Source organism: Morone saxatilis, unplaced genomic scaffold (assembly GCF_004916995.1).
Source record: "Morone saxatilis isolate NCDOM2014 unplaced genomic scaffold, NCSU_SB_2.0 Contig18, whole genome shotgun sequence".
NCBI classification, from domain to species: Eukaryota; Metazoa; Chordata; class Actinopteri; family Moronidae; genus Morone; species Morone saxatilis.
In genome coordinates this window covers 23,486,344-23,498,207 of record NW_023339740.1, presented here as the reverse complement: position 1 = coordinate 23,498,207, position 11,864 = coordinate 23,486,344, and the positions used below count along the sequence as shown (strand labels likewise).

The window sequence follows — 11,864 nt, the reverse complement described above, 5'->3', positions numbered from 1 at the left end:
AACCAATAAATAAAATAAAATAAAAAAGAATATTATTGATGGGATAAATTAAGCATGACCAACATCTATCAATAGGTGAAATATATTGTAACGCATGTACAGAACAAATCTTATACTGACATTTTGTGTTCTTTTAAACCTTCATAACACTGTAACTGAACTATTGGGAGCAGAAAAGGAAGAGAAAATAAAGATGTAATTCTCATCTCTACATTTACTTTACAAACATCCACAGTAACCACAATAGATCTAATCTGAATAATTTGCTTCCACAAAAAAAAAACATAACGTTTGATAAAGCAGCAGGACTGAAAGAGGCGGCTGCAGTTAAGAAGGTAGATCTGGTGGCAGTTTCAGGTCAGGCGGCTTTTCTGAGCCACGCCGTCTGATGATCAGAGCTGTATTTCACTGCCATACTCCTTCTCTCCAGAATGCTGACAGGTCTGAGAGCGGAGACTGAGACTCTTTTAGCTGCTCCCTTCAACCCACTGCTCAGTGCACACTTCTGAGCCACAGCAGGGGCCGGGACAATTGTTTTGACAGCTCTCTCCAGCAGTGTCAGAGAAGGGAATTATTCTCGAAAGTGGAACAGCTCAGCATGTAGACGAAAGCTTGACAAATGCTGTGTATATGTGCGTGTGCGCACGTGTACATGCATTTCTATACGTCTGTGAATGGGCTGTATGCATTTTAGTGATCATTGTGCTTGAATCAATGCACATTTGTGACTGCGAGTGTTCTTGTGAGAAAGTATGCTGATTCTGTGGAGCTTGCCCCTTGAATACTATTTTTACAGCAGTCAGTGCACCATTGTTTTAACCACAAGTCTCTGCGCATCAATCCCCAGTGGCCCTACTGCAGGGCTGAGTGCGGTTTCCTTTCCCAGTGACTGACCGTGATTATAATTGAAAGAGAATGAGCAGAAGTTCTAAGCAATGTTCAGAAGCTCTGTTTACATGCCTCCTAGGATGTGCTGTTATGCAAACGAGCGTGAGGAGATATTCTGAATTTAAATGCACAACTAAACAAAAGAGTTTTAACCATTGGCGCTTAATTCGTTTAGTTTTATAAGGAGAAAAGGAAATAGAACGTGTGTTTATATGGAGCAGTGATTGTTTAAAGGAAGACTGTGATGCTGCATTACTCATACCTTTTCATAATACTGTAGCTCATAGTCCAGGATGACTCCATTAGGCTGGTCAGGCTGGGACCAGGAAAGGGTGATGCTGTCCACAGTACGACTGACCTGGTGCATTATGGATACTGTAGATGGAGCTGCGAAGAGACAAAGACAGTGTATTAAAGAATCAATCACTACCGGTTTCACAGTCACACACAGAGAATTTTACAGCATCTTTAATCTCTCTGCCAAACACCAGGTTCTGCAAAGGTGTAATACGTAATGCCATAAAATCTGTGTAATATACTGCAGTCTCCTTTAGAGAGTCTCACGGCTAGACATGCAGGTTGGCAAGTTACAGCACTGACTAAACCACATAAGCAGCATCATGGGACTTCCCAGTATCAACTGATTTTCATGATATTAATTTGCACTTGTCATACTACTGATAACAGACCACCTCCTCCATATAAATCAAAAGACCACCACGTATTACATGAAGTAAGCCCATTGTGTAAACCACATAAACTAAACAAACAAATATAGTAAATCACATAAGTCACAATTGTGCTACACAACATCATTCTTGTGCAACAGTTTGGTCGCTACATTCTAATTTTATTTTGTTGTTTATGCATATTTCCTTGTTGATGGAAGCTTAAAGGACCAGAGTAGTGGTTTTCCATGCTACAAATTACATGTGCTTTAAATTGCTGCCAACAATCTTTCCACATTGTTTAGATTATTTTCTTACCTTCTAAGGCACACACATTGTTTTCCTGTGCCTTTCAGAAGGGCATTCAGAAAAGTTTAAGCATACTTTATATGGATAGGTCAATACAAACATTACTTTGTTATCTTTATTTGACCAATAGAGTTATAGTAAACTTTTTACAACACTGCTTGGTTGACTGATATTTTATGGAAGCTGATTACTACCATTTGAAGTTTGCAGTATCCCAAAATATACCACCAGCTCTTGGAAAGAACTGTAGGACCACTCACTGACAATGCAATTAACCATTAAAGTCTGTCTAAGTCTAAGTCTAAGTCTTTGTTAGTCTGCAATTTGATTTTTAAAGCATACTCAGATGAACAGAAACCAATTTTTTTTTTTGCAAAAAGGGCCAATCAAATTTTAAACAAATTATTTCAGCTGTAATGTGAAGTATACTTTATTTGTACAATAGTTAAAACTATGTATATGGTGCTTCAGCAGAAGCCAGTAAAATTGCCTAAAAGGTATAACTGCCAATGGTGGACAGGTGGACTTGTTTTGAGTCTTTTTTTAGAACAGTCTGGCAATAGTATTGAGTTACTTTATATTATTTTTAAGAAAACATTTTTCAAGATTATGCCACATTACCAAAGATTGGATAGTCTTGATTTTAATCAAATAATTGCATCCTGTTGCTTGATTTTATTCACATATTTTCAAGCAAACACAATGTTTAGACTCAGTGGTAGACTAAATGACTTGCTACATCATGGGTGGCCTATTATAATCTTGCATAGCCCAGTGACCTAAAACTTTGTACATTCTTTTTAGCGTAGCCATAAGGTCAGGGGGGCGTGATCACCTCAAGTACTCCAACCACCATTAAGATTAGTTCAGGGTGCCGTGGGTCAGTGTAAAGCTAAGAGAAGCTGAAGATAAAAAGCTCTGTCTGGGGAGCCTGGCAAGGCCTGCAGGCCTCTATGCCTGAGCCTCTCTGTATGTTTGAAAGGGTAGGGTGGGTTGGGGAGTCAGAGAGGGAGGGGTGCTGGGCAAGATTTATGGACACCAAGCCCCACGCTCATCCCCTGCAGGCCCGTGCTGCACACACACGCAGCCCTCAGCCAGAAGCACAGTGGCTCCCCTGAGTCCCTGCAATAAAGAGAGAAGTCTCTCCACCGGCACGCGTTCTCTATGGAAAATCCACTGACTGGGGAACTACAACTGACACGCCTCTATAACCTAAGACTCTAAGGCTGCGTGTGTGTGGTTTTAAAATCTTCCGTATATCATCTTTATTTTGGTGTTGTTCGTGGAAAGAAATGCTTACAACTAAGTATTAAGTAGACATTTGCACCTACTGTCCTAAATCAGGGGAGACATATTGTGTGTAGGTGACCACAGTGAGTCAGAGCCAATGATAAAAAGTCTCTTTTATAACCTTACTCATTCTCATCAGCTAATCAGCACTGCCTTGCGTGCCCTCTGACCCAAACCGAAGCATCCTTCTGAGGCAACAAATTAAGATGTCTCGTATAAACTGTGACGGTGAAGGGACTGAGTGTGTCCTCATGTGCTGCTGCCAGCAGATAATAAATAGATGTTCTGTATTTCATCTCAGCAAAGCACTTACACCATGATGGCCTCTGACTCTGCAGTGTACATGCATCATGCTTCTTTCCTGGAGCCGGAGGTACAATAATGTATACAGTATCCAGTCAGGACACCAGTCTCGGGAATCTCCTCCATCTCACTGTACTCACTAGTTTGTTTGCAGTCACAAGACGACAGCCTAATAAGGCAAATAGTTACTCTAAGGGGAACTCACGAGTATCCCATTACGGATGTACATATATTCAAGACTGCCACATGGCCTTTTCCTGCATAGCATTTCCATTAAACACACGGCGCAGCCATGCCTAGTAACCTGATCCAGGGCCAGAGAAACAAAGGCAGCTCATGTATTCATGTACAAAGGATGGACACATGCCAACATGAAAAGCTGTTGGAGGAGAACACTGTGGTTTTCTTCTGCTAAAGGACAACTTCCAGACAGCGGGGTGGCAGTCGCCATGTCTGAGCTCAAGAAACCGATAAGGGTTGGCGAAACAGACAACAAAGTGAGATTAAATTAAAGGAAGACATGACATTCAATGCAACTGTGTAAAAAAAAAAGTAACAATTTAAAACGTTCGGCTTGTAGAGAAAATAGCAATCCAGCTGTGTTGTGTATTTCAAGTCAATTCAGTACATGCATTTCAAGCTAAGCTGACATTCCACCAATTGACTCTGGAATGTAGTGGTATGCCAAGTCGACGTTTCATTGCAGCAAGGCCTACAGCAATGATCCACATATGAAAACCATTTTCGTACATCTAATTTACGTACTCCAAATCTACAAGTCTCCATTGTACTCCAAATCTTCAAGTGTACCTAGAATTTTTTTCCCCAACTTGATCTATAATTTAAAGGGTTGAGTAAATACTTGGTTTTCATTGTGTCAACATTATTCACTGAGTTATGCCACTAAATACATGTTTTAGTTGTTTCAAGCCATTTTCTTTGTTGTTACAATACTTATCTTTAAATCATGTGGATTGCAACCCATTATAGACAATTAGAAATTAAAAACAAAGATGTAAGAAAGTTTCCCAGTCATTTATGTACTGGAAGCCAACTCATCAGAAACTATGTCAAGTCATATCATTTTTTTCAAAATGGGTGAGCTCCGGTTTCACTGGATGCTTTATTTATAGGTTTTCTCAATGAATGCTCTATTCATGTTCTTAAAACTAATGAAGCGGTTATAATGACAGAGACAGGGATTGTAAGTTTATGTAATTAAATTAGATGGCTGAATTGGAAAGATAAATTGCCTTGATGAATATGTTTCTAACAGGGCTCACCCTTATACCACAGCGGAGTGAGGGAGCAGACAGAGGAGGGGGGGTAGTGCTAATCACACCTGATATCAGATCTTATTTCTCATGTCCAAAGTTAAAATTCATCATTAATGATTATTAATGTTACATACAAGGTGTTTCATTTTTCCTCTTGGCCAGACATGCTCAATGTTAGTTAAGATGCAGTTCAATTGAAAAATACAGTGTATTGCTTTTTGTCTTAAATATATCCAAGTCTGGAAGTAGCTCAAAGATAATCAGAGTGACAATAAAGAGTGAATATGCTGGGGCCTGGGTCCATTTGAAACTTTCAAGGTTGTATATCACATTGCTTAATTGTGAGAGGATGGGAGGCCCCAGCTGTTGTCAAAGAGTTAGGTTTCAGACCCCACATGATTACTCAGCCTGGGATCTGATATGAAAGACGGTGCTTTGGAGTCTATTGGAGCATGACGCTCTGGCCTTGGCCCAACAACACAAAAGCCCTGTTTTGTTCAACATCTCTAATAGATGTTTTAGTATTATGTTGAACACCTAGTGACTTCCCTGATCAATTAAAGATGGAGTTTACAGGGATATTTCCACTCATTAAAATCCAAGCCGATTTAATGGAGCATGGTTGTGCTAACAGACACAGAAGTGAGGCTTTTATCCATCCCATTAATTTACGTTTCTGTTATCTTTTATTATACTACACTCTTTTGGTGGGCTTCTCCACTCTGTCTTTGACCATTTCCTTGTTTAGGAAAGCTGGATTTCTACTGTTAAACCTCATTACTAAGAACTGCTATGAACATGCAAGGCTGGTGAAGTGAGACCATTGTGGATATATGGTAGCAGGGGGAGCTCAGTCATGGGTGCCCATGTGACTTCTGGGACAGTAACTGTTACACTGAGCCACGTTTAGAGGACCAGGTGTGGAAAAATCATAGTAATCAAAATCAAAATAGTGGCTTTATTTCTTGCAGTTTACATCTTTTATTGACAGCAAGAGATGACATCACCATGATTTGATCATTTTCGGTTTGGGCCTGTTTCAGCCTTTACAAACAAGCAAAGAAAAAAGGAAAAACCTCCCACATTTCCTGGCACATGAATCATATGCTTCTGAGAAAGTATATGTTTGAGGCCTTTTATCTGCATCTTTCTAACATCCTAATGTGTCTACAACCATGTGGCTCTGATATGATTAGACGTTCTGGTGCAGAGAGCAACGCTATGATTTGGGGAAAATGGGGGAGGTACCGAGAACAGGTCAGGGCTCGTAAATCTCTTTTCCTTTTCATTGTAAAAATCAGTTTCCCAACAGCGCAGTCTCCCCCAAAGGGCCCAAACCACCTGGTCCTCTACCAGGCAGCCTCCCAAACAGGCTGCCACCGCTCTACTCTCTCCGACTGCTGTCCATTTATGAGCGGCGCATCGAGCCGTCTTAAAGGGAGAGGCCCATATTTGCATGTACTTTTAGCATGCTGGCAGCTTGCCCTGTTTCCCCAGCTGCAAAGGATTGTGGGTTTTACATCTATAAAGATTTTCCAGTGCAGTAAAGCTACAAAAGTGAGATTTCAGTTCATCAAGCTTTAAAACATCTGCACTGGAAAAGATTGGGGACTATAATACACTCATATACACACCATAAGCTAATTCTAAAATAGGCTCTTCAGGGGCTCGAAGAGTTTTCTGATGCTTGCAGAGGTTAGGGTTTAAATCTGTAGACCAATGAGATACAACCCAGATAAGTATGCATGTAGACAATGCTGCAGAGTAAATGAGATGACACTCCTTTTGCAGCAACTGAGCTAAATGTCATACAATCAAAAAATCTTTTCTTCTAGTTCTTTGGACATTTTATGTTGGTGGGTGGTGCTGTATACAATCCTTAGAATTTGAGACATTTTGGGCTTCAAATGAACTTTAAATAGTTCTTGTAGTTATTTACTGCAGTTGTTAACAGTTAATGATACCTTCCATAAAAGAAACAAATGATCCTTCAATGGTTTAGGTGATGTTCATCTGAACATCCTCAAATTTAATGGATGGTCTTAAAGCAGCAAAATCCCAACTGTGGTGGGGTCCATCTAGATAAAAGTGGGTGGACTGTGAAAGCACCAAGGACAATGATAAAAATAACACCAGGACTTGGTGGTTTTATTTTAACAAATATATCAGAATGTCGTCGATAACCAAACCAAAAAAGAGTTGTGACTGTCTAACACGGTTCTTTTAATACAACAAACTGTGCCCATTCTCAAAAAGCATTCTTAAATTATTTTAAAAAATGTTTCTAAAGAACCTAAACCTGGCCAAAATACTAAGATACACAGATCTACTGTGTTTCTTTAGTCTCTAGGGGCTGATTTGGGCTGAACAGACACAATGTTTGAGCCGTCTGCCACAGGGATGGTTTTGACTCACACAACTTTGAGGGAAACTGGACTCTGTTTAATCAGCAAGCTGCTTTTCTGCATTTAAACAACTTCCAAACTGGCATCTGCAAGGAGAAAAACTCCACAAACCACAGAATGCGTGTCAATATTCTACAATGTTGGAAAGGGAAATGTTGCTTAAAAAGCCTTCTTTTCTCTGATTTGGTCAGTGGCAGGCAAAAATATTTTGTTATATCGAGTTAATAGCTCTGTTGGTACAGCAAAAACAAAAACATAATGCTGACATGAGCAGAAAGGCTGAATAGCTGTTTCAAAAAGGTGTGGATTGACATGATTCAGTCCATGTTAAGCTGACAATAGCCACTACAACCAAATGAACATGAATATGTGCCACTACATAAAACTAGGGATTCAAATACTGAAGAGTAAATCTAATCTAAAGTACATCTGAAATCTTCTGATATGAACACTTAGTCTGGGTTGATCGATAATGGAGACTTCCTGATAAATGTAGTAACTACATGCTTGTTATTTGACTATTAACCAATGTCTAGATTCATGCTCATTCGAATTACACAGAAAATCATGTAGCTCCAAAGTAACATAAACAAGATGTGTATATTGCAAAGAGCACATCTGCTCCAGTTCTATTTCAATGCACAGGAATGACGTTTGGCTTAATGTTGAAGTCATGCTTATCTACACAGTATGAGGCTGCTGCAATGAGTGGCACACAATAGGAAGGATTATAAAAGATCATCTCCGCTTATAAAGTTCCTGACCCCAATTTACACATAAAACCTTCGGCAGGATGACGGCGGATGCAGATGGCATGATGAGTGTGATCTACGTGAGGCTACATTAAAAAAATGAGAGGAATTAGTGACATTTGAGCAGGGGCAGGCGGAAGCAGCTCATCAGGTTCAAACCAGATACTCCAGACAGTGGCAAGACAGTCACTGAGACAATGACAACTCTGTTTTGTATCCACCTCAGAGTGTGTTTGGCAGAGAAATGGAGAGAAAGAAAAAGAGAAAGGAGGGAGTGCCATTGTGTTTATCACAGATCCATTTTCTTAATTGGTGAAGTTAACTCCATAAAGTTCATATAAAAATTAATAAATTCAAAAACACGGTGCTGATTGGGTCAGGACCCCTTTTTGCTTCTTCCCTTTTATTTATTATCTTTTTTTTAATTATCAACATCATCATGCTCTTGTGTGTTAAAAGTAAATAAATGACTGCATTAAAATATGGTCAATTATTCAAGCATTTCTGTATACAGCTAATGCACTCAACAATAATTAATTGTATATTCACATTATGTTCCCGTTTACAGCCCACTGGGCCAAAAGATCGTGGCCTTTTAACCTAGATTTATATGCATGCGATGTGCATACTCTGTTTATCTCTACCCTGCAAAGGCTTAATCCTTCAGATCACATCCTGAAGGAAGAGATCCCTATAATGTAACAAGAGAAAAAAACACATGGCTACTGAATGATTTATGAACATGATCAATTAGTTAACTAATTTTGACAATCCGTGTGCTAATTCTCTTCTGGGGAGTCATAATCAAATTCATATTGCATGCATAGATAATTTAAAGTCATCTGATGAACCCCACAACCCTGCAGGCTGCTTACCACACACTTTATCGCCAAGCTAATCTCACTCTCTCTGCTGCAGTGCTTGTCTGAATATGTCTTTGTAAACAGGTTGCTCTGTTTCAACAGTAGTATGAATGTGGTGTATGTGTGGCTTGCTGGCTGGCTGACTACCAGAGCAGCCTTGTCTCAAGGCTCTGTCAGTACTGAGTTCCAGGTGCATGCTGAGGCCTCCTGTCTGTCTGCCTGGCTGACCTACACTGGCACCCACCATATGTGCCCTTCTTAACACCTTCTGTCACTGTCACACTGCACGCCATGTATACTGGTGGTCCCTGTCTGACTCTCTGTCTCTCAGCCTCTTTTTCATCTTTCAGCCTGCATCTTCCCATCTCTGTCATGTATTTACGGCCGAATTTTGCAGATAATTTAGCAGCCTGAATTAGCTGTTGCAGAAGTGCCAATATATTTTCTTACTACAGGTAAAATGTATCTTCTGCTATGATTATGTTTTACGTGCCAATGACTTCATGTCATGAGGGAACTGACTTATTTGTTTTACATTTCTTGGTCTATTATTTACAAGAACGACACTTACACAAGGATGTATATTAGTAACATTTTTATAAAACTAAAAAATATTTCTAGCAGTTGTTAATAAAGCACATAGGATGGCTTTTGTGCATAAGCTAGCTCCGTGCTAGTTCCTTTATATAGAAAGTAATTAAAATTAAAGTGACCCTGCATGAGATATAGGCAGATAATCACACTAGAAAGCCACGTCATTGCCATGAATGTGCTACTGGACCAAACAGTATCTGTACTTTTTGAACTGGTGACACTGTCTTAAAGTCAACAGTGTAGTAGCCACACTTGGCTGGCTGGTGTATTGACACATTCTGGCAGTCCCACCTGGCTTTGCACCAGTGCTTTTCACACCAGAGCCCAGTGGAGCAGCAAAGTCCCTGGTAGCCTGGTTACAGTGGGCCTGGGCAATTTGGACAATAATTAAGTCATAAATCTTGCCTAGACCATATGAAAAGGCTGCACCCGACTACACCCCCCACCCTCTGAATAATGTGGTTCACTTCCACAATCAGCCAGTTCACCTGATAAGAAACCAATTCAGTCCTTCTGCTTCTCGATAGCATTAGAAGCAGATGCCACAGCTAACCTTGAGTTAATGAAATGCCTAAACAAATATGTCCTCTGGAATCTAATAAACCCCAACCACTATAGAATGCAATATGGCATACACACTGGGTATATGGAGATCTAATTTATCTGTTGTGCAATGCTGAATTCTCTCGTAGAATACTGATAGTATGCATTCAGGTAGGAGATAATCTCTCTTCTATGCAGTGAAATTGATGATACAGCAGCTCTTCAGTAACATAGGAAATAACTGGCACTTACATTATTAGTTGGCAATTATCTGTTTGTGTCTTCAAAATTTAAAACAGCAGTCTGTCTGTGTACAGTAATAATACATTAGTTATATTGTAATCCATAGCATAACTAAAATAGACTTAAATAGACTCTGCCTTCATACACGCATGGATGACACAGTGTAGTGATGGCTTCAACTTACACTTAAGTCGTTCTTAATCAGAACCATGCCATCTAAATATTACTGACAGCTTAAACACAGGCTTGGACGTGCTGACCTGGAGCCAGTTGCACCAGCTGTTTCTTTGTTCAAACTTAGCCTAATTCTAACATTAGTGTTTCCAAAGAGGGATTTTACACATGACTAAATTAAAACAAGTTGCACCACACAAACTAGTTCCTACATAGAGATTACTTGTTTCTAAATACTTACACCCTGTAACTGCTGGGTCTAACTGTTACAGCTAATTGAACCAACTGAAAGAAACAAACGTTAGCTTGCTAATCCAGTATATGAATGTGAGATTTACATTTCACAAAAATAACAAACATTATGCCAATAACAAACTAAATTATTAAATTATGTCAGTTGGGTTAGCATAATCATTTTCCTCTCATTCTAAACTATATGAATACTACTAACTTTGAAACACATATTTGTCCATGTATGCAGACATAAATAAAACAAATTAATAGCTACATTTACAAAACATATATCTTTTGCGCCTTTAAAACTGTGATTTCTGCAAAGTTATGGTAACTTGTAATGTTTCCTGGCAACCAATTCAAAGATTAATATAGTCTAAGTTTTAATGGTGAAACCTGATTTGGTAAATCACTACTTTTAAAGTAGCTAGTAGTTACTAAGATCTTAGGAAATACTTTACATTCAAACTCTATATTCAACCCTGATCAAACACCAGCTGACATGTGTGTGCAATATGTAGGTGCAAAAAAATACATAATGTGTGTGTTCTCGTGTGTGTTTGTAGGCTACCTATCCAGCCATGTGTCTCAGACTGAGGGGAAGACAAAATGGCAGGATGTGGTTCTGTGAAGTCTATTAGGACAAAATCACATACTGCCTCTCAGCTGCCAAAAACATTGGATTAAACTTCACTGTGGTTTCAGCAACAATTTTCACTTCATACAATAATGAATATATGCCAGCTGAGGTGAAGGGATGGATAGCACATGGGAAAGGAGGAGAGAAAAATAGGTGGTCTGAAATGGTAAAGTGGTTTCAAAAGGCAAATGTGTGCTCTGAGAGAGTCAGTGTGTTCTTCAAGCAAAGAGATGGGCACTCAACATCACAAACATAATACATCACCACATTACGGGGGCCCTGGTTAACATTTTCTAATAAGAATGCACAACTTAAACAAGCCTGGGTTCTCTTATGTGTAACAGATTAACTGAAACACTGGACTGAAATAATGATTTAACACAAAACAACGGCTAATGTTGGGAAACATGGCCTGCGGAAAAGATTTAAATGCAGCCAAGTACAAAATTGAATGCATTAACAATCCACTCATTTAGACTGTTAAAGTCCTAACTCTTGACCTTAAAACAAGTTAAGGAGAGTTCATTTCCACTAAATGTTTAACTTGTTTTTTTTTTACAATATTTAAAATGATGTAAATAAGTGTGCCATAAGGATCAACATCATGTTGCTGAACTCAAGAACATTTTCTAGCAAATGTTTTTTTTTAAACTTAGTCCACCTCCACTCAAAAATATGTTT

General features: G+C 39.2%; 1 protein-coding gene across 1 annotated transcript in view; it reads right to left on the bottom strand.

Moving 5' to 3' along the window:
- The window catches only part of ephb2b (eph receptor B2b), a 115,324-nt gene that overhangs the window by 18,244 nt on the left and 85,216 nt on the right, over positions 1-11,864 (bottom strand). Inside the window, exon 6 of the mRNA XM_035662726.1 lies at positions 1,151-1,275. Coding sequence (XP_035518619.1) covers positions 1,151-1,275 — 125 coding nt within the window. The remainder of the gene's footprint in view (positions 1-1,150; positions 1,276-11,864) is intronic.